Source organism: Chenopodium album, chromosome 10 (assembly GCF_948465745.1).
Source record: "Chenopodium album chromosome 10, dcCheAlbu1.1, whole genome shotgun sequence".
NCBI lineage: Eukaryota > Viridiplantae > Streptophyta > Magnoliopsida > Caryophyllales > Amaranthaceae > Chenopodium > Chenopodium album.
In genome coordinates this window covers 459,702-484,412 of record NC_137843.1, presented here as the reverse complement: position 1 = coordinate 484,412, position 24,711 = coordinate 459,702, and the positions used below count along the sequence as shown (strand labels likewise).

Here is a 24,711-nt window from a genome sequence, read left to right as displayed (position 1 = left end):
AAATTGAAAGCTAGTTAGTATGGTTTTTTGTACTCGTATTAAACATTAGGCATCACATCCAAGCTCACAGATTTCTTGCTCCTCCCCCCAAAATAAAGTAGGATATTATGTTAAATCTGATGCATGCCACAGGGGAATAAGTTTCTATGAGGATTAGGCAAAACAAACACGCACCGTCAACAGACATGGAATGCATCTAACAGCACGTAGCATCATCAAGTCACACACGGCTTTTAATAAAGAAAAGTAAAAATGAGGCATTAATCTTTTTATTAACTCAGAATCAGCAGTCAGGATAGCATAAGTTTAAACAAAATCAACACTCAGTAGATATATGACAGATGCGATTACTAAATAACTTACGCAACATTGAACCTATGAATCAACAAGCACCCCTGTGTCATAATCAATCCTTCTTACTTGCATGTCAGCACAATTCCGATGAATATGATGATGCTAAAGCGGATAGTTTACATCTCTGGCAATCAAGGATGCACATTTGCCATTTTTGCCCAGCAAGCAGATCCCATCTGCAGTATGTAATAATAACATAATATTAGTTAGAATAAGGGAAGTGTTACCTTATCTACGATAGTCTCATGCAATTGAAACCTAGACTTTAGTAACTGTCTCCAACCACAATATTAGCTAATTCACTACCACCATCCCAATCTCAGCTTGAAGGCTACATACATAGAGTAGGAAAGGGAAAGGAGAGGAAGGAGGAGAAGATAAATAGAAAGGCAGAGGAACAGAGACAGAGGAAACAGGATAGAGTAGCACACAGACAGCTAAAAAATTACAGAGGAGATCTCAATGTAAATATCATTATTTTTATAGTCGTCAATGTCCTACAGAAAACACCAGTGAATTTACTCAAATTCAGAGAAATTGAAGATCTTTGAATACATAATATGCCAAATTTCATGCTCTCCTTTCTCCATTTCTGATTTCCATCAAGAGGACATCACTTGATAGGAAATAATAAAGACCAATTGAGGACAATAGATAACTGGCAGAATCTTACCAATTTCAGTCCCAGGAAGTTGAGCTGCATCCTTTACAAATCCTCACAAGTCACAAGTGCATTTTAACATTTCGATAAAGGGCTCATGTTATCATGTTCAACAAACACTGAGGACCAGATCACCAGATCATCTTTAGTCACTATCACCATCCTATCAGGCAGATGATATCTACTTGAGAATTACTCCGTATCTAATTATCACTGATCACTCAGTAATTCAACAAATGCTATATCACCAGAAATTTCCACAGGAGCATGATCCATCTCGAAAATGGTGAAATCTCATGTTGTCCCGTACAACAATCTCCCTCTCAGTAATCTTAGAAGCACCACACATAAAAATATGGCAGTCCTCACAAATTCTAAGGTTCTTCATAATCCTGATCGTATGAGCAGATTCAGTAGTCAATAATTCATAAGCTAAAGCTAACTTCTCACTGTGAGTCATTAGTATTTGTCTCTTGTCATCATCACTAATGTCATAACTCACTGAATTTAAATTAGGTTGGTATCCAAGAAGCTTCAACCTAGTTAGAAGGTCTTCCAACACCTGCATAATATCTCTGGATCTTGGATGAGTCAGGTCTCCAGCAAAGAATTCTTGTATACTTCCTTTCTGTCCTTCCACCCAGCTACGCGCAGGAATCTTTTTCAAACCCTTGATTTTCATCAGTGTCCTCACTCTTGTAACACTATCCCATCTTCCAGCTGATGAAAGAATGTTAGCAAGCAAGACATAATTTCCTATATTATTGGGCTCGAGTTCAAATAAATGGCTGGCAGCAACCTCAGCAATGTCAGGATTGTTATGAATTCTACAAGCTCCAAGTAATGCACCCCACACACCCCCATGAGGATCGAGTGGCATTGATTTGGCAAGGGCAAGGGCTTCTTCCAAGTGACCAGATCGTCCAAGAAGATCAACGATACAAGTGTAGTGATCACCAGTGGGGATGACGCCGTACTTTTCCTCCATGCTTCTAAATAACTGACGACCTTCATTCACCATTCCAGCATGACTACATGCTGTAAGAACCCCAATCAAAGTGATCTTGTTCGGTCTTATATCTGTCTTATCCATCTCGTAGAACAATTGAATTGCTTCAGCAGCACGACCATGCACTGCAAACCCCAAAATCATCGAACTGTAAGTGTACACATTCCTTTCTCTCATCACCTTAAAAATCTCATATGCTCCATCCACTCTCCCACATTTGGCATACATATCTACCAATGCAGACCCAATAACAACATTTCCATCAGGCCCATGTCCTGATCTTTCAGCAATATCCCTTATGCGCGTCAAATAATTAGTCATACCAAGCTGAGCACACGCGGAGATAACACCAGCCAATGTAAACTCATCAGCTTCAATCCCACAACACTGCATTCTATCAAACATATCCAAAGCATCCTTAGGACGAGCATTCTGCGAATACGATGTAATCATAGCAGTCCATACCACTGCATCCTTCACATCAAGCTCATCAAACAACTCCATAGCAGCCTCCATCGCTCCCCCCTTAGCATAAGCAACAATCAATGAAGTCCCAGATACAACATCTCTGACAGGCATTTCATCAAACACCTTGTGTGCACATTCCAAAACACCACATTTCACATACAAATCAATCAACGTATTCCCAGCATTCAAAAACAACTCCGACGAAAACCCACCATACTTAAACATCTGCCCATGTAATTGACAGCCCAAACCCACATCCCCCATTAAAGTAGCAGCCTTGAACAGAGCACAGAAAGTAAAAGAAGTGGGTAAAGCTCCATTTTTCCTCATACAATCATACAACACTAAAGCTTCCGAAATCGGTCCATTAACAACATACCCACGAATCAAAGCAGTCCAAAGAAAGGAATTTGGGTGACAAACCTGGGAGAAAATGGCGCGAGGGTAGCCAGACATGGGAGAGTTGAATTTGGTGAAAATGCGGATGAGTTTGGTGAGAACATAGCTGCTTTGGTGAAGGCCACAACGGTAGATGCGAGCATGAGCTGCTCTGAGATGGGTGAGGTGGGTGCAGGCGTTTAGAAGAGAGATTATGCGTGATTCGAACAATTGGTGAACTGGGTTTGGAGGATGTATGAAAGATGATGATGAAGGGTAGTGGTTCTTGCGGAATGTATCGGATGAGAGACGAAATGTAGTCGGAATTCGCATTACATTGTTCTGTGTTTTCAGGGTTTACCTGTGCTGTTATTTGCTAAACTCAATGCCAAAACTTGACGGTTTACCGGAAATGGCGCCTTTGGAGCAACTTTGGTTTTTATTTTATTTAAAAAAAAAAAAAAAAAAAAAAAAAACCCTGGGCTAACCTTTGTAATATGAAGTACTCTCTTCGTTTCTAAATTACATTCCTACAAGTAATTTAGGAATGGATGAAGTACTACATTAACAAGTAAGAACAACATAACTTATCCCTTTGGGTGATTAAGTGAATAAATCATAAAAAGATGTGACAAAAAGGATGAGAAAGATCATTGCTTAATCTTGAAATTCGTTGTTTGATTTACCTCTTGATAATAATAGTTGAAAGTCGAAAATTTAAAATAGTAGTAAATCCGAGTAGCATATATAAATTTAATAACGATGTGGATGGTATGAAGTGATTCACCAATGACGTAATGATGTTTGATGGCTTCAGTGGTTGTCGGTTTGTGGCCTTTTACAATTTGGTTCTTGATGGCAAGAATATTGCACCATTTATGCATTTTCGCAATGTCAATGCTTTTGCAAGTAGAATACGAGGTAATTTAATTTTGACTTTTAGCCAATGTAATTCACGCCTTTATTAATCAAGTTTGAATCACAAAGTGAGTACAAAATAGTAGTGGTCAAGCTTGTGCTATGCCCAAATTACTTACATCGTATGAGGTTGTAGAATTTTATTACTTTATTGACCTATATAAGAAGATTTTAAATTTGTTTGAATGAAATTTAAGGGCCTGCTCACATTTTCTGAGTTGAGTTAAGCTGAGCTAAACTGAACTAAACTGAATTGAAGTGTGTAAGTGTCGTTCGAATTGCGCCTACATTAAGCATGTTGTGAATATGCTTGGCACTCATAGGAAGTGGGAATTGACGTATACGATTAGGGACACATAACGTAGGGAGTCACCAACAAGTTTTTAAGGAACTTGTAAACTGTTCACCGATCATAAAAGGCAACCACGATTAAAGGGACAACGATAGACAACAACGATTGACCCATGAAGGTTACACCCCATTCATAATCCATGAGATTACTAACTCCATATGGTTCGGAACCACGAAAGGAGGATCGGGGATGATGGTACGAACTGAGTCATAGAGTCACATTCGCCCGTATTGGCCTCTACTCGATTCTTATAGTGAAAAGTGATTCCTGCGATCTCAAAGGCATGCAAACAAAATATTCAATTTGTTCCAAACTATTATTATGCTAAATTGGTTGAATATTAATGCAACACATAATTCTAAAATATTAGTGATCACTTGATTTAATAACAAGATTAAAAAGGAACCTAAACCGGTCGTCCAAATTATCTTATTAGGCGTGATTTTCAATTACATATTCTCTTTAAACATGCAATATTGTGATCAATAGATATAGAATAAAATCAAGATTAATATTGGAAGCAATAAATCCAACAATTTAAAATTGTTAGAAAAATAATAGAAATAAAAGGAACATGATTCCTTACTTTGATTTTGCTTGCTTGCAACTATAAAACAATAAACGAGTTAGTAACTTCAAGGAAATAATAAAACAATAATTAAAATTAAATTAAATAGAGTTGATTTGGGGCCAAACCCTTAAACAATTCTACCTTTCATGCCTTGGTTTAAGGACAGAACATCGGGTAAAGTACGGACTCCTTGGAATGCTTAAGGAGTGTATTTTGGAAGAATAAGGTAGGCTAGAGCATAGGAGAGAGAAGAGAGATTTAATTGATGCCCCGAACAACAGAAATGAGGGGGTATTTATAGGGAAAATGAGCAGAGGGAACACAAAGAACCCTAAAAAGATAAAAACCTTACAAAAATAATGTCAAGACACGGCAAAATATGCCGTGACACGGTACACCTTAGCGTGACGTGGGAAAATCTGGTGTGACGCGAGAAAGAATTGACCTACAGAAGATAAAAGCGCGTGAAGGATTTACGCGGAGAAAACACGGAGCAACCCTGTGTCACGGGATGGGCACCATGACACGGGAAATTATGCCGTGACGCGGCACCTTTTTCCGTGACACGGTGGAATTTATTTCCATTTTTGCGTCCAGATTCACTTTTACCTTAATTACACTCAGCATTTTTAAATGCCGTTTCATAATTTCGGGCTATTTTTAATTTATTATTTATTAATTGGGCCAAAATAATAAATAATATGAAATGAATAAAAAGGTTTGGGCCAAAATAAAAATTAGACTATATTAGGACTGATCCGTTGACTATTTTATGAACTGAATTTGATCGAATATAAATTTTAAGCACTCCCGGGATTAAATACTCAACCCGACCAATAATAGCGATAAAAGGTTGTTCATCATCGGGTTTGATTTCGGGCAGACATTTTTAGGTGTCTACAAAGTGAATAGAACTAAAATGAATATTTTATGAGAGAAGGAAACTTGAAACTAAACTAATTAGAGCTGAACTGAAATTAAGCTGAAATGAACATGCCCTAAGACCCTAAACTATGTAGCTTTCTTGTAAATACCTTTTTCTTTTTTCTTGTAACAAAAGGCCATTAAATTATACAAGTATAGAGTAATTAAATAACATAATAACTATTTTCTCAAAAAAAAAAAAAAGCATAATAGCTATTTTACTTGGACTCAGGTACCCATGTCCCAGGATACAGGTACCCATACTTAATATGTGTACTTGTCAAAGCATTTTGTGAAAATTCTATAATTTTGAATTTAAAGTGAAGTGCTGGTGTCACACCCATGTCCGAGTGTCGAAAGTCCAACACACTTATTTGATATTTTGATTTAATTGTCATATACGGATATTTAAATTTTTTTTTAAATGTCGTAGGACTTTTTTTATTTACGAAGAAAGTAAAAAAAAAAAAAAAAAATTTCAAAGCGGAGCGCAAATAGTTTATTCTGAAAAATATAAAAGAAAATATCTGAGTGGTACAAGGTCGTAGATTTCAGGTGAAAGTCGAGAATTCCAGCATTCATCTCGCAAATTGGAAGTGCAGTACTAGTCAATTGCTCTCTGATTCCTTGACGCCTGAGCCAGAGCCTGAGGTACTAAGCTTATTCTACCAATCTCATTATCACCGTCTTTTCGACATTATCGCTTCCTAATTACTGTACCATCTCTTATCTCTCTTCAATATCTTGTTTCAGTGATTTCATACTTCAATTAAATTGTTATCATGTCAATGAATTCGAATTCAAGAATAATTTTGCGCCCAAAAAATTTAATTTTTTTAAAAAAGAACAATAACTCTCTTCCTGCAATTATATACGTAGTATATATTTTTTTGTGTTATAAATTGGATTATTAGATTGAATTTAAACCATTTGCCATTCGTTGACAATCGCAAGGGGTTGAATTTTGAGGGTTTTAAGTTTGATTTCTGTGACTGGTCCTGAGCTTTCGTTTCTTATATTGCTTATGATTTTATAGGAGCAATGTAAATTGTAATAATGTTCACATCTCATAATATTATGGTTATGCTGCTCTAATTTTTTGTTTAGGTGGGTCTATAATCTGTTAACAGATGTTGAGCTCAGGGAATGGCTTTGATTGTATCACCGCGCCTCGATTAATTATGCTGGCCACCCTAGGTATGTGGTCTGAATGTCTATTACTTAATGGGGTTTTTGTTGATTTTAGTGTATGTTTGGGTTCCACCCAATTTGCTTATGCTTTTGGCTTAATTGGTTTTTCTTGCTTAGTTTTCACTCACCCTCACCTAATTGTAATCATGTACTTAAATCCTTCTCTGTTCAATGGTAATCTGTTTTGAAGTGAAGAAGTACTCTTTCATTTTCATTATTCATTTACAGTCTCTTCTTATTGGTGGACCAGTTGTACTACCATGGGTGGTTGGAGTTGCCTCCGTGGCAGTGCCGAGTTCTAATTGCTATGCTCTTGATAATTCCAGCCACATTGTTGATTTTGTATCCTTCATCTTTTGGTATTTCCGATTCAACAGATAATTCTATTGTTAATATAACATAATTTTTTCCATACATTGGCATGCTGTTAAATCCTAGGATTATAGCATGAGTTTGGTAGACTTGTTATTATTGCAGGGTGTTTCTTTTTGAAATTAGTATATTGTATCAATGATTTCAAGGCTTCACCCTTCATGTCCTCTTTCTAGACCTCACTATTGGGTGAATCCGAACAAGATGTTGTCTTGCTGGGAGATTGAGTCCGTAAAGTGGGTCCAGTTTTTGTATTGCAGTGGTGATGATTTATTTTACCGCAATCTGTACTTTTCACATATTTTCAAACTACTTGTCCTTAACCATTTCTCAGACAAGCTGGAAAGGACATCTCTTTGAGTATGAGGGAAAGGTCTGTTTTTAGTTGCTCATCTCATCTGTGTAATGAACCATGGCAAATACTGATTTTCTGTTTGGTGCTTAATGATTTGTCTTTTGTCTTTACCTCTATGCAGGAGTCAGACTTGGTTGTTCGATTTTGCAAAGACGTGGAGAGCAGATCACAAACAGTAATCTACTGAGCTATTAGATTTATCTTTACTAAAAAACTTTATACCATTTCAGTTCAGTGTCATATCTTCATTCCTATAACTTTTGGCTTATTAATTTAAATTAAACGACTTTAAAAATGTAAATACGGGAGTTATTTAATGGATTGGTCTAAACAAATGTCTCATAATGTGACTTAAGATGGTTGTAGATTTCTGTAGATTCATACCGTGCTGAGTTTTTATAAATACTATACATGGCTGCAGATCAATCACTTTCCACAATTTGTACTCACCTCCCCACCCCCTCCTCCTTTTTGTTTGTAGGGATATGTTGATTTTGGCCGCTTTGATACATATAACCATTTTGTTGCTGGCTCTGGACGTGTCAACTTTGTTCAAGTAATCCTCGACTTCTTGAGCTCTGCATTTTTTTATTATCCTGTTTAATTGGAGAAAAGACCAACTTTAAAATGAATAAATAATAATGAACTTTTGTTCAGAAACATTTAACCGAAACTGGTTGTTACAATTTTCAGTACAATATTATTGTAGGAAATATTCATTTTGTCAAGTTACGGATTACTTCAATCAAGAATTCTCAATTTTCGGTTTAAAACATTCTCTAAGTTTGAGCTGTATTATAATTATTATCTTTGCCGATTGGAATAAGTTTTCAAGAAAAATTCTGTCTGGTCACCCTCCCAATATTGGAGTAGAGTGTTAGTCAAGTTTCAGTGCTTATAATTGTTTTGAGCAGATCATCAGTAAATATTCAAAACAAGTGCTTAATTTTATCCATTGTTAGCACTAGGTCTAGCTGGGATTTTTACTAAAGGCAATAACTGAAGAGAATAGAAAGCGGTAGAAAGAGAAAGAACTGCAGTTGCCTGTAAGCATATGATGCCCAGCCAAGGAGCAAAGCATAGGTGCTGCACAAGGCATGAGCAAAAATACCTCATACTTAAAAACGCCAATATACGGCCATAGAAGGTAGCATTTTGACTCATCTTAGGGCCATTTTCAGTGTGGCAATGCTTGAGCATGAGCCTAGGAAGGTAAGAGTAAGACCTTGCAAGACCAAGGTAGGTGACCTAAGACATGGTTTCTAGGGGTGCGAAGTCATGGGTCAAGGCATGAATTAGATGGTTCTGGTCACTAAATAGGCCTTGGGAAGAATGGGAAGCCCTCGATGCCTAATTTTTCCGGCTGACCAAATGTTCTCCGAAGGCTAAATTAAAGGTTATAATCCACACAATCAGATCATTTATGGTGATTTTGGGACCTAGTGTTGAAATTAAAATAATGGCGGGGGATGCTATTCAGGGTCATAAAAGGTTTTTTTGGAACCATATGTGCTCAACTGCTCACTAGTCATTCATTTAATAACTTTGGATGACCTTGAGTCAAAGACGAAAGGTGTGTCTGTAATTGGCTAATAGCTAAGAGGCAAAGTAAATAGTCTCCAACCACCTAAGTGGCATCCCGAGGTCTCATGGGGTCTATAAGAAACACCTTGTCCTATATCCTTGATAGGTCTGTAGAAGTAAAAAGTTCTCCAAAATTGAAGGCTATAATACACGTTTTAAAATCATTTTTGGAAAATTTTCCAAAATTGAAGTAGATGTAAGGAGTGTCTTCTGAGTTCATTAAAGTCGGTTTGGAAACATAACATGTATACCAACAATTCTCTAAAGTCCACTAGAAATTAGATTAAAGACTGAATTATTATCTTTCTCTACTGACAGGTTGGCAACTCTTTTGGATTAAAATTAGAATACAACTAAAGTTTCCTTGTATAACTAGGGTGGGACTGAAAGTGCAGCTAAATACAAGCAAGCCTTAATTTAAAATCTTATGGTGCATTTATTCTTCTTTTGTTTTACGAATGATTCTGATGCACTCTTAGGGGGCGTTTGGTATGACTAAAGGAAATGGTATGGAAAGGAAATAAATAAGTGGGAGGAAAGGAATCATTTAACTCTTGCCTTTCCATTTGTTTGATTTAATCATGGAAAGGAATCACTTAAACCAATCTTCCTTTATTTTTGTTTGAGGAGAGTTAGGGTAATTGTTACCTTAGGTTTTAAAGAGGTAACAAATGGGTGGAAACTATTAGGTCTATTACCCTTAGGTAATGGTAATTGTTACCCAAACCTTCCAACCAAACACTTGGTAACGGTAATGGTTTATTTGAATCCGTTTCCAATAAAAAAATACTCCAACCAAATATGCTCTTAAGTTATTCCATTTTGGAGTTTTTTGGTTTCATACCTTCCTTTGCTGTTGGTCAGATTGTTGGTTTCATTAACTCTGATAATTGCTTCATTGGTTTTGACTATTCATCACTCTGACTGGCCAAGGTGTGATACATGGAAATTTTATGGTGAATGGACATGATGACACTAGTATTAGCATAGTATTGCCGTATCGGTTCTGGTATGTGGCACCTTAATGATGTTACCCTCCCCAAAGGAAGTTCATTTAGTTCTTTCTACTTTTCCCTCTCTGGTTTTGGGGTAGGGTGGGGGTGAGGTTTCTCTTCTATGACCAAAGATAAAAAGAATTGGCAGTATGAATTGTTTGTTTAAGTTTACAATCAGTTTTTATCACCATAGAGGGATGGGTTGCTACGTTGCTTCCATTCAGTTATTGTCTGATCGTTCTAATCTCCCCAAGTCCCCCCTCTCCCCCCCTTCCTGTATGCCTTCTCATATGAATTACTTGTTTCAAATCTTTGAAATTCATCCAGGGATTCTATGAGGGTGATCTCATGAATTGTGAGCAAAGTTATAACAAATTGGGGCGCACGGCTCAGGTTAGCCATTCAGGCATACACCCTTAAGTGGGCATATAACTTTGTTTGTGTCTCTTGATATTTATTCTTGTTATTGTTTGTTACATTTTCTTCTATTCTCTTTAGGTAAATATCATATGTGGAAGTTGTTTGAGCAGACAATGTAAAGGTTATAAACTGGATGTATATGTACCATACTGTTATTTATTATTTTATCTTCGAGGCTCTGATTTACAGCTGACAACATTGTCTGTATTATCATTTCATCTCAGGTGAACTTGGATGTATATGCAGTGTTACATATGAATCATCTTGCAGGTAATGCTACTTAAATGGTTTTTTATTTTTTATTTTTATTTATTTATTTATATTTTTTTTTATCGTCTTTGCAATCTTGCACATTTTTGGTCCTCCAGAAAAGATCAACAAGATGTCTTCTTGGCCTTATTTTGTCATAATGTATGTCATATAATCTTGCCATCACCATGGGGAATTTTCAGCTTTAAAAGACATTTAGGAATATCAGGAAATTTAGACGTGGTTTCAATATGGATGTGTGGGAACACTGAATGGGATAAAATTAGGATTGGAAATATTTGGAAGAAAGTTGGAGTATTGGAGGATAAAGTAAAAGAAAATTTAATAAGAATAATTCAACCTTTGTCTCGTTTTCCCAAAATAATTCAACGTTTCGATTAAGTTTACTGTTTATTTTCTCCCAGCAACCCCAGCAGGTCACCTTACTCATGCTAGTTGCAATCCACATGTCATTTTCTCATTTAATTTTAATTTTAATTTTTTAATCTATAATCAATATTTTTTTTAAAAAAACTTCTCTCTCTATCTCCCTTCCATGGCCTTCCTCCCACCCCACCACCACCTAGAAAATATCTCTGCCCCACCTCCACCCCCACCATCACCACCACAAAACTCAAAACCCCCACAACTTGACAACCAACATAACTCGACTCCCAACCACGACCTACCCCCATCCACAACCCGACAATCAGACCCCCAAAACAATCAGATCCCCCTCTTTCATCTCCATTTCCTTTCTTCGTGGCTGCTTTTAATGGGGCTTTAATTCCATGCTCCTCATACTTCTTTAATTATCATTGATCATCAACAATAATATAAGCGTGCCCATTAGATTTGGATGAACCAAATCAAGCATCCAAAATCACTAATTCCGTACAAATGGTCGGTGCCGATGTGGAGATGAGGGTGCGTTGTGGTGCTTTGGATTGGTGGTCCGCAGGTGGGCAGTGGTGCGATTAGGTGAGGGAGGGGTGTAATTGCTGTTGTTTTATGATGTGTTGTGGTAGGGAAATGGAATTGTGGTGGGTGCAGGGGAACTAGGTGGAGCATTGTTGATGGCTGGGTACGGTGGTGACTTTGGCCGTCATCCATGGATGCCAGTAAAGAAAAAGAAAGAGAAGGAAGTTAGAGGAAACAAGGAAAAAAAAAGTTACTTGAAGTTCATGTAACCGATCAAATAGGTTCACTAGGAGAAAATAAATACTAAACTTAGGATTATTCAGGGTTAATCGAAAGGTTAGATTATCTTGGGAGAATGAGGCAATGGTTGAATTATTCTTGTTAAATTTTCCTAAAATAAGTGAGAACTAAGTGTGTCAGTTTAGGCATGTGGAGTTAAAGACTAGAAGATGCACCAGTCAGGACTCAGGATCATAGGGATCTTAACAGAAGCCAAGGAGACCACAAATGATTTTGATGTAGGGATATAGGCGCGATATGAAGAAATTGGGCTTGACAGAATGGCATGTTGAACTCGACACTTACAGAATAGGATTGAGGGAAAAGGGTCTTGGTAGATGACTATTGGAAATAAAATATTGGTTTATGTGGCCGACTCCAATCTCTGGAATTAAGGAAAAGAATATCATATTGTCTATAGCAATCTTGGGAGAGGGTCTTGGTAGGTGACAATGTCTACTGTTTGGTCTTTCTGGGAATATTGTTCACCTAGTGTCTGCTCTAGATCTATGCCATTATGAACAATAATGCTCCTTCAGTTTTCTTTTGGTTTACCTGTTATCTTAGACTCTTGTTCTAGGAGAATTGAGTGGGTGTAAGATTAGGGTAAGATAGTAAATTGTGTTTGCTCATAAAGAAAAAAAAGAGTAAAAGTGGGTACATCAGATGACACACATCAAAAATGAAAAGTGGGTACATCATAAAAGAGGAGTATTTTACCATTTTTGTAGAATCTATTTACATTAGTTTTTTTTGGTTCATTTTATTTTAACTTATTTTATATTAAGCTCATATACTTTAAAATATGTTTAGAAAAAAAAAAAAAAAAAAGCTAAGTTCGGCAAAATATATATATTATTTTCAGACAATTCAAGATGAAAATATTTATGTAATCTTTATCTTTCTGCCTCTCCTCCCTCTGTTGCACAATCACTCAACCCCCTTTTTTTTATCCATCTACTTCAAATACATCAGCTGTATACTTGTATCACACATTCATGTTAATCAATTGAAAATGAATTTGACTTTATTTTAACATATCTTCATATTGATTAGTCAAAAGAGCAGTTTGAAGTTGTAATAACATGATGTTTTTTCTCCATTATTTTTTTAATTGTCCTCATCGTTTATGTATGAATCTTTCGTACTTTGAAAGATAATTTATCCATGTTGATGTAACTCCGAAGAAGAGTACATTTTCGGTTTTCATTTTCTATGATGTTAATTTTGACTGGCATAATATTATACGGGTATATTTGTGCAGATTACAAAATTATGATTATGCTTTATGTACAACACTCAATAAAACCACTACAAAAATGCGAACTCCAAGTATCATTGTTTAAAGAACACCAACTCCTAACCTTCGGCTGCGGTAGATACTCGGTTCCTTCAGCTACCTACTTGTGTCCATATCCGTTATGTACATGTACTTGTGTCAAACATGCGTGTAATTAAATTAAAAAAAAAAAAAAAAACATACAAACCAGCCTTAAGTGTCTCCTGTGTAGTGTGTACCTATGTCAATAAAATGTGTTTACTCTAGTATTTCTTTCATTCACTTTTTCTTTTTTAGTCATAATGTGCAACTAAATGTGAACGGTTTTATAATCCTGCCGGCTCTCCAAACCTCTGAAATTGGTTTCATTAAGGGTACATTCTTTATTTTTGACAATTTTATTTCCGAACTTGGAAAAAAAGGGGTTAAGGCTCTTCCCATAGATTCCATGATACCGCAAGAGGCCGTTTGGGTGGTTGGAAGTTTGGAACCATCTATTTTGCCTTTAAAATGTCACTTTAGCCATTTATGTAAAGGCCTCCTTTAAATCTATTCAAAGTCGCCACATGAGCCATTATGTGACCAACTACTGGTCATATATGGTTCCAAAGAACGTTATATAACCCTGGGAAGCATCCCCTACCCTCTCACGAGCTTTTGACTTTAGGTATTGAAACCTCTAAAATTGGTCCAAAAACGTGAATTATAGCCTTCACTTTTGGATTTTTTTTCACTTTTCCGAACCTGGATAAAAACAAGTTAGGGTGTTTCCTATGAACTCCACAACACCCTAGAAGGCCATTTGGGTGGTTAGAACATCCATTTTGCCTTAAAAATATCACTTTAACTGTTTACGTACACATCTCCTTTAATTAACTCAAGGTCACCATAAGGGCCTTTGTGTGACTGATTAGTGGTCATATATGATTCCAAAAAACATTATATGACCTCAATATGTATCCCCTACCTTCCCGACAATTTTCAACATTGGGTCCCAAAACCTCCAAAATCGGTCCAAAATCATGGATTAGCCTTCAATTTTGGACAATTTTTGACTTTTTTGGACCTGGAAAGGAAACAAGTTGGAGTGCTTCCCAAGGACCCTATGACACCTCTGGAGGCCATTTAGGTGGTTAAATCCATCCACTTTGCTTATAAACGGTCAATTTAACTACTGTTATGTATATGCCTCCTTTCAAGGAAATAAGGCCATCACGGGGTAATATATATGTGATTAATGGCCATATATGATTACAAACAACAATTTTATTTCCTTGTGATATGATATACTTGTATATTCTAAGGAAAATGTTACAAATGTGTAAGGACTAAGGAGTGATTGATAGTCCGGTCAATTACAAACTAAGGGCAAGGTTGATTCAAATTGTCGTCTGCAATTCTGTTTTGTAGAAATTAGTTAAATTTGAATGACAATTACTTAATATAAATTATGACTTTCTCAAAAAACGATAGTGTAAACAAACTATAGGAATTAAGTACAAATGTACAATTCTTCAATACTTGTATAATCTACATGCTGAGACAGTGTGTAGTTGTGTACGTATATCATATTGCTTCTTTTTTTTTTTTCTTTTCTGTCTTCCATTTAACCTTTCATCTTGGAGACTTGGAGTGCTGATAATTTGAAAATACATCAGCTGTATACTTGTATCACACATTCATGTTAATCAATTGAAAATGAATTGGAAGAGAGGGGGGGGGGGGACTGGATACTATATCGATTTTCTCTGATATATACTCAATTTTTATTCCTTTTATCAGTTTGTTCTGATATTCTTAATAAACTGTCAAATTCTTGCAGTAAGTATAATAAATGTCTTTATTTGTTTTCTGGTTGTCCACCAATCATATTCTCGTCAACTCAAGAAGTTATTATACTACTTTACCCTGCATTTCTTTCATTGTTGGTACCATATCTTAAAATCCAATCTATGCTTAATGCGCTTTCATAGCTAATGCTAGAAATTGGTTACCATTTCTAGAGTCATAGAAGAATAAAATTGATGGTTGAGACACCTGATTGTGGTTTATGTTATTGTGATAGCTTGCTACTTCTATTCTGACTATTGCTGAAGAGATGAACTTTTCTGATTATATGTTTACTGGTTGCAATTTGCAAGAGTTATTGTGGAACTTGCTATTCCTTGTGAGAAACGTGGTCCACGGGTTTTTGAAGGATTCACTATTGGGTTTCATCCACGGTCATGGGAAATTGTAAGAAACTTGTTATATTTTTGCAAATTCAAATACCCTTTCCCATAACTGATTTACTGATCTGATTGATGAATACTCTGGAATGTCAGGTCTACAATGGCATGACCCAACCTGGTTTTGAGAAGTCTCACAATGAATTTCAGTAAGATCTCTTATGAGAAATATGATGCAGCTTGCACTTACTGATGATTCTACATTTTAGTTGTAATGCTTTAGGCTCTTCCCAGATTAATGATTTTGGGTTGCCTGAGGCTCTCTTTCCACTACTGCACAAGACTGATACTGTTGATTTGCCTGTCTTGCAGCTTTAGTACTGAACAGACTCGTGTTACCCTTCATATGACTGCGGTTGCATCCCTCTCAAATTTGGTGCAAAAACCAACTGTAAAGGTGATTTTGTCCCCCTTATTATGCTGATACTTGTGCGACCCTGCTACCAATCAAGAAGAGCTTCCCCAATGGTCAAAGAAACAAATTCAAAAATATTGCTTGCTGATGTAGTGCATTCTCTCATATCATCAGGTACTCCCGCAGAATGGCCTAGAAGTTCATCTATCTGGCTCTGGTGCTTCTGGAACTCCCCCAACAACTTTGTCACCAACTGTTTTGACTGTAGATTGGACATGTATGGCTGCAGTTTACGCATTGTATGTATTGAGGATTTGAGGGAAAGTAGTGTCTAATTTTTTAAATTACTACAGGTAAAAAGGTACACACTACTCCTTACGAAGTGGAAATCACTATTCCTGTGGAGAATTATGATCCAGTCAAGTTCACGCTTACAAAAATGTGCGGTAAGATTATCTGTTCAATTGTGTTACTGAAATTGAAGGAACAAGCTATAGTTCTTTTGACATAAAAAACTTTGTTCAAATTTGAAATTTCGCAGATCACAAACAAGATGATGGGAAAGCGACAACGAAAGGATGGGCTATATTTGGAATCTTATCATGCATGTATGCAATTTATGTTTCTATTTTAGCAAGCCTTTTCATTTTGATGGTTGTTGTCTTAAGATACTGTAAGTACTTAGCAAATTTGTATTATGATTGACGTCAGCATCCCTTCCTCATCTTAATAGAAGATATATCAGAAATCACATAACATATGCATTATCAGCTCTGTGCAATGTTAAATCGTGTTAGCATGATATTATGATGTACAAGCATTACTTCTTGTGCAAAAGTGTTTTTCTCCTATCCGTTGAAAATTATGCGGCCTGAGCTAATTAAATTTCCAGGACATATTATCCAAGGATTTAGAAAATATTGTGCAAGATTTTGAGGTTTCTATCCTGTCACATGCATAAATTTATACCTCCTTTTTGGTTTTTTCACATTTTCCTCTATTTGACATTTGTTCCTTCTGGGCTTTCTTGAGCAGATTCTTCGTTTCACTTACCCTGTTTTGCTGTGGTGGATTTATTTATAAATCACGAGCACAAAACCAGGTATGATCTTGTGTGGTGTGTCCTGTAAGCCGAACTTTGAGTATTCAACCTCTCATATTGCGTTAAGTCTTGACCATCCTAATTATGAATAATTCTTGCAGCATGGGCTTGATGCATTACCAGGGATGACCTATTTATCAGCATTCTTACAAACTGTAAGTTCTGAGCGTCCATACTCCCTATTTCTTTCTTTAATTATAGTAGACAGAGGATGGGTGGGACTAAGATGTTATGGATGCTGGCCCACAATTACTTCCTGAATTTAGGTGGGTACCGTGAGCAGTGTGGTCACCTGTTGCAGTGTCAAGTATAGGTGTATGTCCTAGGATCAGAGTTGGCTTTGTCTTTCAAGTTTTATGAAATTTGCTTGGTTTAAGGTGTTTACTGCCGCACTGTTGTCTATCTTATTGTAGCATGATGAGAAATTAATTCAACATGGCTATTTGATTGCAAAATTGGACATGCCAATGATCCTTATGCCACAGAATTATGTCTGCTTTGCATTTACAGTACATCATAATATTGATTTCTAATTTTCTATTATATACTGACGTTGACTGAGACATATTTTTTGTCAATGTGATTCCTATTTGTTTATTTGTGATGATAGGTGTCCGGAGGAGGTCAGGGTTACCAAAGAGCAGAAGAGAGTAACAATCCCTTCATCCCTGCTGCTCGAGGAACTGGAAGGACTGAGGTCAGATATGGTTCCATTTAAATGTACATACTCTCAAGTCCAAAGCAAACATGATGACAAGGATCTGTTTTGTTGAGGTACGAGCTACACAGACAACCTTCTTCTCTCCCCCCCCCCCCCCCCCCTCCCCCCCAACCTCCTACCCACCCCCAGAAAAACACCTTCGGGTTTAAAAAAATAGGAAAAGAAAAAGAATTTTAAAGGACAATTACCTTGCAGGTTTCAGTGTCAGCTTAGCACATTTGAATTTCAGTCACGAGCCATTGATAACGATGATTACTGCATGCAACTGCTGCTTAAATGCTGAAAATTGACTTTCTACTGCGTTGGCAAAAGTTTTCATTGATCTGTTTAGCTTACTTTATGGTTAAGGGTGCTATGTTTTATGATCCTTGGTTCATAGAATGAATTACAGTAAACAGCATCTATTTAGTCACATGTAGTGTTTATCACTGGGCTACTGACTTCTAACAACTTCATATAGTTATAGGAACAAACCACATGAAATTAATTTGTTTATATTTTTTTAGCGATGTACTTTTCTCTCTTCCCTTCAAGTTCTTTTTGAAGACTTGTTTTTGATTAAGATGAAAAACAAAGCTTAAGACATGGTAAAGATAGGATTCAAAACGAAAGGGAGACTGGCAAATAATCTAGAATGTATTGATGTATCCTGAATATTTGCTTATAATGTCCTATTTTCAGATGAAGTTCTCGCATCCAAAAATTTAAGCCCTAGGTTATCAGACAATATGAATGAGTTTCAAGATGGAAGTTAACCCTGGTGACTATAGATGTGAAGCCTTATTTTTACTTGTAATTCTGCTATCTGCTCTTGTTTTATTTGTTTGTTTATATATCTTCTTCATTGATCATTGATGCATATGATTTGGCATTCGTTGATAAACAAAGGTGCCTCATTTTATTAGACCTCATCTAGGAGCTGCTGAATGTTATCTAGGAGCAGGTCTGCAGTCTGCTGACCTTGATTGTGTTTTGCCCTTTAATCAATTATTGGGAAAAAAAAGATTAACCTAATATTCCATCTACTTCCCATCTGTAATTATTTATTGTGAAATGATAAATCGACAAACCTTTTCAATCAATCAAGCGTTGAAAAATGTTCAATCATCATCTGTTTATCACATGCAAATAATTTTTTTTCCTATCGCGAAGCATCATTGTTGTAAACTTTTTAAGGTACATACTAAATTGCTCTAAAATAATAGGCCATAGTTTATCTTACTGGTCAAAACATACAAACTTTGATCATGATATCGTATTATTTATTAAGTTATGAACATAATATAATTTGTCGTGATTTTTAGACACGTAAATGATCATGTACTTGTTGCATATAATAAAGCAGTTCAAATAATCTCATATCATGTTTCACTTTATGTCCAATTAATCGACTGACTATCTATTCCTTTCATTTCAATTGTACAGCAACACGAGTAGTTAACACAATTAAATATAGCGTCAATCATGCTACAAGAAACACTTAAAAAATTGAACGATAAATAAGTTTGACCAATTCTTTTGCTTGTGGTACTTTTTTTTTCAAAAAAAAAAAATTATTTTCTTTGCAAGGGGAAATGGGGTCTAGTGTTGTTAACACCGTTAAATGTACACCACACGGGGCGGTGGCTGGTGGCCAGCTCAGTCTACAAGTCTCCTTCTAATGAATTGGCTTTTGGCATTAAAACTAAGTAACTAACTACTCCCTCCAAACTTCACCATTGCCTTGCACCACTTTGCTTTATAAAGATAAAGTTAATCATTATGGAGACATTTAACATACGTGCTTTACGTCTAGACCTTATTTCTTTATAAAGTCCAAGCCTATCTTAATTGTTGGTTATTGATGGGGTAGTAGATTATGGGCCTTAGATATTTACTTTTACTCCGTCCGTTTAATTGTTTAATAAATTGCAATGGTACATGGTAGTGAGGATACAAAATTGTTTAATAAATTGCAATGGTACATGGTAGCGAGGATACAAAATTTCAGGAAAATGATAGGGTGTGGAATTGGGGACCAAAGAAGAAATTTAATAATATACGGAATAAAGTATAGTTAATTAGGATATATTATTGTAATTGTTTTTTTTTTTCATGGAAAAAATTGATTTTATTAATAAAATATAGTCAAACGACAATTACAAACAATTTCAAAGAAATCTAAACTTTTTCACAACATAATACCTTAGAACTAATAATAATAAAAATTGTTAGTATGAGAGGAAATAATAATGAGTAATTAAAAAAATAAGTAGCGTAAGTGGAGTTGGTAAAAGAGTAAATTTAAAATATTAGTGGGTTTTTATAATGAAAACAAAAACAATTATTAAGAAATAGATGAAAAAAAAATTGTTCCAATTATAATGAAATAGAGGGAGTATTTCACATGTTCCCATCATAATGTTATTCTCACTATTTTTTTTTTTTTTAGTAGTTCACCAGGTCAATTCAGCAATTTGTTGTTATACTTTGTTCAATCTTCATGTCTATTTGTCTAAAATCTACCTCGCGTGTACATCATACTATGAAGAACTATTCCATGTTGAATGATGTAATTCCAAAGAAGATTTTATTTCCAGTTCTCATTTTTATCGTTTTAACATTGACTGTAACTATTAACTAAACCAACACTAGGTGGTTTTTTTTTATGCTTAAAATAACTTTTAGGACAATTACTTGTGCATTAACCAGTCTAACAAGGCAAGCCCAAATAATCAATATTGATGCAACTCCTAACCTACCATATTTTACTTAGAAGATAGACACCATTTTACATTTTCATAATTTTTTTGAGAAAAATGCCCTTTTTTTGGTCATGCCCTATTCTCATTTATTAGGGAGAAACAAGTTTATACAAGTTAAATTAAAAACAGAAAGTTTAGGGCTTGTTTGACATCGTTTTTTGTTTTTAGTTTTCGGTTTTTTTGAAAACAAAAAACCAAAAACAGGAAACAAGAAAAAGGTGTTTCTACTTTTTTGTTGTCAGTTTTCAAGATTACCATGAGTTTAATAAAATTGACTGTTTTTTTATTCATTATATGACATATATCATATCATTTTGAAAAACAAAAAACCAAAAAACAGAAAACCACAGTAATGCCAAACGAACCCTTAGATAAAATAAGTTTAAAATTGATAAGTTTAGATAAGTTAAAGTCACTATAGGTGTGGGAAAACCTTCCATAATTATTTTTTCCACTTCAAAGGACAATGGTGAGACTTATAATTCTATTTTGTTTAAAGACTTATACTTCAAACTGTGATATGAAGTTTTAAGAGAAAGCATAATCTGACAACTGTTTTCATTTGTAGTAACTCATCCAATGGATGCCTTCATCTAACCTTATTTTAATTTCTTCTCTTGATCCCCTATTTGAACTCATTTGAAGATGCTCTAAGAAGCTGTTAACTAATTATGGTTTATTTTATGATCGTGGGAAATAGACAGTATGCGAATGTTAACCGACGTACAATTAGAAAAAACAAAATTGTGTTATAAAAAATTCATCAGAAAACCAATGGTAAACAAGCTGCAGGGATTATGTACAACAATAAGGAGTAGATAAAACCATCACAATAGCACAAAGTCAAAAAATTGCTTTTTTTATTTTTTCTTTCTGTTATCTTTTGGGCTAGCAATGACTTGGTACAATAGTAACATATTGCTTGACACTTACATATTGGGGAGTCGGAGGGCCAATAATTTGAGCAGTTAGAACCTTAATAGGAATTCTATCTTGTTGACCAACTCCACCTCTTCTGTTATCCTCCCATCTTTTTCTTTGACTTCACAATAGTTTTCTTCTATAAATACTTAACAAACCTATCTTATCATACCACAAGTCCACAGCAGTTAAGCACTAACAGTAATCAAGCTTATTATTAGTGCTGAAAACACTGGTGTACCTTTAAACACTAAAACAAACATGGTTAAGTCCATGGGTTACTTTGTTTTTGTTGTTCTCCTAGCATTTGCCCCTTCATGCTTCTCATTTAAACCACAAATGGGGTATCTCTGCCCTCAGTTCTACGATCACTCGTGCCCTCAACTGCAGCAGATAGTCAAGTCCATTGTTGCTCAGGCGGTTGCCAGGGATCGCAGAATGGCTGCTTCCTTGCTTAGGCTTCATTTCCATGATTGCTTCGTTAAGGTATGTATTTGCTAAAAATACGAAGTATATAACTTATTATTCATCTCATTGAAATTTACATCAGTTTTTCCTCCAAACCTATACTAATAATAAGTTATCTTATTTTTTTTGTAAAATTTTGCAGGGATGTGATGCCTCACTGCTGCTAGACGACGGTGAAGGCATAGTCTCGGAGAAGGGGTCAAAGCCTAATAAGAACTCTGTTCGAGGATTTGAGGTCATTGATGAGATCAAGGCTGCAGTAGAGAAAGCATGTCCCCATACAGTCTCTTGTGCTGATATCCTTACAATAGTTGCCAGAGATTCAACTGTTATTGTAAGGATCAATTTACATAATACTTAAGTAGAGTGTAGTTATACATAATGAATCATAGAAGGCAGAAGACTTGACAAAATTGTACTAAAATTACTAACGTATGTAATAACACTGCAGGCTGGCGGACCAAGCTGGGAAGTTCCCTTAGGAAGAAGGGATTCCAGAGGAGCAAGTATACAGGGATCTAACAACGACATTCCTGCTCCTAACAACACATTTAACACCATTCTTACCAAGTTTAAACGCCAAGGCCTTAACCTTGTTGACCTTGTTGCTCTCTCAGGTCTGTTTCAATCACCATTTTTTGTTTTTATATATATTGACCTTGCTATTCCATCTAGTATGTAGGATTGTTCTTCTTACCACTATAAAATAAAAATAAAAAATATTATCTTGGTCAGGCATTCCCTTCTCTCTGACAAGAAGAAAACCTAGTACTAGCAACTACCTGTTCATTTCTATTGGCTGATTTCTGCTCTATGGCCCACCATTTTATTTTAACAAAATTGAAAAGATTTACTGGGTTGATGACATACATTTACACAAAAATGGCTAGGATATTTTCATAGTAATTCATTATAAGGTGCATTATCTCTAGCTACATGCCTACATTTTTTACTGGATAAAGGTTAGATTGAATAGAATCAGAGTGCCCTTCAATTCATCAATGGCGGTGTTTTGTTTTTAGGTTATTTATTTTTGGGTTGAGAATGACAAGAAGTGTTTGTGCAGGCGCTCACACAATAGGTTTTGCAAGATGCGTCAGCTTCAGGCAAAGGCTCTACAATCAAAATGGAAATGGGCAGCCTGACTTCACACTTGACCCAGCATATGCTTCTAAATTGCGAAACCAATGCCCGCGCTCTGGTGGTGACCAAAACTTGTTCTTCTTAGATTATGTAACCCCCTTCAAGTTCGATAACAGCTACTACAAGAACATATTGGCTAACAAGGGGCTGTTGAACTCGGACCAAGTTTTGTTAACCAAGAATCAAGAATCAATGCAACTAGTGAAACAATATGCCGAGAACATGGAGCTTTTCTTTGATCATTTTGCCAAGTCCATGATAAATATGGGTAACATCACCCCATTGATAGGCCCAAAAGGAGAGATCAGGCAGAACTGTAGAAGGATAAATTCATACTAAGATTCTCTATACTTCTCTGTTTTGTTGTCTGTCAAAATTATGGTGTAATATATTCTGTAATGTTATTTGTTTTTCCAAATTTCATTGTATGTGCGTTTGAAGCGGAGTAGTTGCTGCTTGCGGCAAGCTCTTAATTGTAAATTAGTCTTTTACAGTTGAAATAAAGTACTGCTAATCTCATGATTTGATCTTTCATATACAAGTATGTTATTTCTACTCAATGCAATGTTGAATCTTTTTTTTTTATTTTTATTTTTTATTTTTATTTTTTTATTTTTTTATTTTATGTACATATCTTTTTTTCAAGGACAATTTCACATAATAATGCTAGACTGCAGTTTCTTCCAAAGAAAAAAAACACACACACAGAGTAAAATAGGAAGATTTTTATAGAAATCTAAAATAATGTAATACTTGAAACATACTCACTCCATTCCAACTTTAAGTTTACATGAGCAAATGCAGAAGTACTTGCTGTAAGAGAAAGTAAACTTCATATTGGATCAGCAAAATAACATTTTATAAATTAACAGTTTATACCTTTAAATTAGATCATGTCATCATCTTTCATTCTAATTTCATATAGACATTAACATCTTTCATTCTTAATTAAAATTAGGGTGACTTTTTATTGTTTAATTTAGTTTTGACTTGTAATTTTCATGGGTACTTTCGTGCCTAATGATTTTTCCTTACAATTTAACTAAAAAACCCTTCCTTCCCCTTCCCTTTTATTCCCTCCTTATCTTTCATGAATGTTACCAAACACGATATATAAAATGTCTTGCAAATATTGTTGATGAATTGAAGTAAAGGTAGTAAATTTGATCAATAATATAATTCTCAAACGCGTCCCCTTCCTATTGTATTTTGGTGGTAGGGGAATGGGTCTCGAGGTGTTAATTATACACCACGCGGGAGCCTCAACTAATAAAATTGTCTTTATTAAGTTATTAATTGTAACACTATTCCATGAATCTTCCAACAATAATAATATACTTCGTATGTTCTTGCATTAAGATGAAGTTTAGTAGGAATTTGACTTTATTTTAACATATCTTCATATTGATTGGTCAAAACTCAAAAGAGTAGTTTGAAGTTGTAACATGATGTTTTTTCTCAATTATTTTTTATATTGTCATCATCGTTTATATATGAATCTTTCGTACTTTGAAAGATTATTTATCCATGTTGATGTAACTCCGAAGAAGAGTACATTTTCAGTTTCCATTTTCTATGATGTTAATTTTGACTGGCATAATATTATACGAGTATATTTGTACAGATTACAAAATTATGATTATGCTTTATGTACAATACTCAATTAAACCACTACAAACATGCCAACTCCAAATAATCATTGTTTAAAGAACACCAACTCCTAAGTCCTAACCCTCGGCTATGGTAAAT

At 35.3% G+C, this 24,711-nt stretch overlaps 2 protein-coding genes and 1 pseudogene across 6 annotated transcripts; 2 read left to right on the top strand and 1 right to left on the bottom strand.

Moving 5' to 3' along the window:
* Positions 1-108: 108 nt before the first annotated feature.
* LOC145562994 (pentatricopeptide repeat-containing protein At5g44230 pseudogene) lies at positions 109-3,259 on the bottom strand (annotated as a pseudogene). Its single transcript, XR_014094480.1, has 2 exons — positions 1,028-3,259; positions 109-530 (listed from the first exon to the last, which is right to left on the bottom strand). The product of XR_014094480.1 is annotated as a pentatricopeptide repeat-containing protein At5g44230 pseudogene (transcript).
* A 2,880-nt stretch (positions 3,260-6,139) lies between these two features.
* On the top strand, positions 6,140-18,731 carry LOC145561810 (uncharacterized). 4 transcript variants are annotated; one of them, XM_081621923.1, is made up of 19 exons: positions 6,140-6,286; positions 6,766-6,832; positions 7,077-7,168; positions 7,533-7,571; positions 7,675-7,728; positions 8,035-8,109; positions 10,460-10,525; positions 10,631-10,667; positions 10,777-10,822; positions 15,422-15,515; positions 15,605-15,657; positions 15,821-15,905; positions 16,038-16,140; positions 16,217-16,309; positions 16,405-16,471; positions 16,899-16,965; positions 17,067-17,120; positions 17,576-17,739; positions 17,882-18,359. In XM_081621923.1, the coding sequence occupies exons 2-18, from the start codon at positions 6,766-6,768 to the stop codon at positions 17,681-17,683; spliced, it is 1,200 nt and encodes a 399-aa protein (XP_081478049.1). In that variant the 5' UTR covers positions 6,140-6,286; the 3' UTR covers positions 17,684-17,739; positions 17,882-18,359. The 4 variants fall into 4 exon arrangements, with proteins under 4 accessions (XP_081478049.1, XP_081478047.1, XP_081478045.1 ...); XM_081621921.1 differs by lacking the exon at positions 17,882-18,359 and adding an exon at positions 18,368-18,731 and having other exon boundaries at positions 6,142-6,286; positions 10,631-10,673; XM_081621919.1 differs by having other exon boundaries at positions 6,144-6,286; positions 10,631-10,673.
* A 2,781-nt stretch (positions 18,732-21,512) lies between these two features.
* Positions 21,513-23,548, top strand: LOC145561809 (peroxidase 72-like). The gene is made up of 4 exons (XM_081621918.1): positions 21,513-21,837; positions 21,962-22,153; positions 22,271-22,436; positions 22,886-23,548. The coding sequence occupies exons 1-4, from the start codon at positions 21,613-21,615 to the stop codon at positions 23,299-23,301; spliced, it is 999 nt and encodes a 332-aa protein (XP_081478044.1). The 5' UTR covers positions 21,513-21,612; the 3' UTR covers positions 23,302-23,548.
* The last annotated feature ends 1,163 nt before the right edge of the window (positions 23,549-24,711 follow it).

Excerpts from the sequence above, each read along its gene's own strand:
- LOC145561810 (XM_081621921.1), top strand. The coding sequence starts at position 6,766 with ATGTTGAGCTCAGGGAATGGCTTTGATTGTATCACCGCGCCTCGATTA. Across the intron at positions 7,729-8,034 it reads TGGAGAGCAGATCACAAACA|GGATATGTTGATTTTGGCCG; the intron begins GTAATCTACTGA and ends TTTTGTTTGTAG. Across the intron at positions 16,310-16,404 it reads CACGCTTACAAAAATGTGCG|ATCACAAACAAGATGATGGG; the intron begins GTAAGATTATCT and ends GAAATTTCGCAG.
- LOC145561809 (XM_081621918.1), top strand. The coding sequence starts at position 21,613 with ATGGTTAAGTCCATGGGTTACTTTGTTTTTGTTGTTCTCCTAGCATTT. Across the intron at positions 22,154-22,270 it reads CCAGAGATTCAACTGTTATT|GCTGGCGGACCAAGCTGGGA; the intron begins GTAAGGATCAAT and ends ATAACACTGCAG. Across the intron at positions 22,437-22,885 it reads TGACCTTGTTGCTCTCTCAG|GCGCTCACACAATAGGTTTT; the intron begins GTCTGTTTCAAT and ends GTGTTTGTGCAG.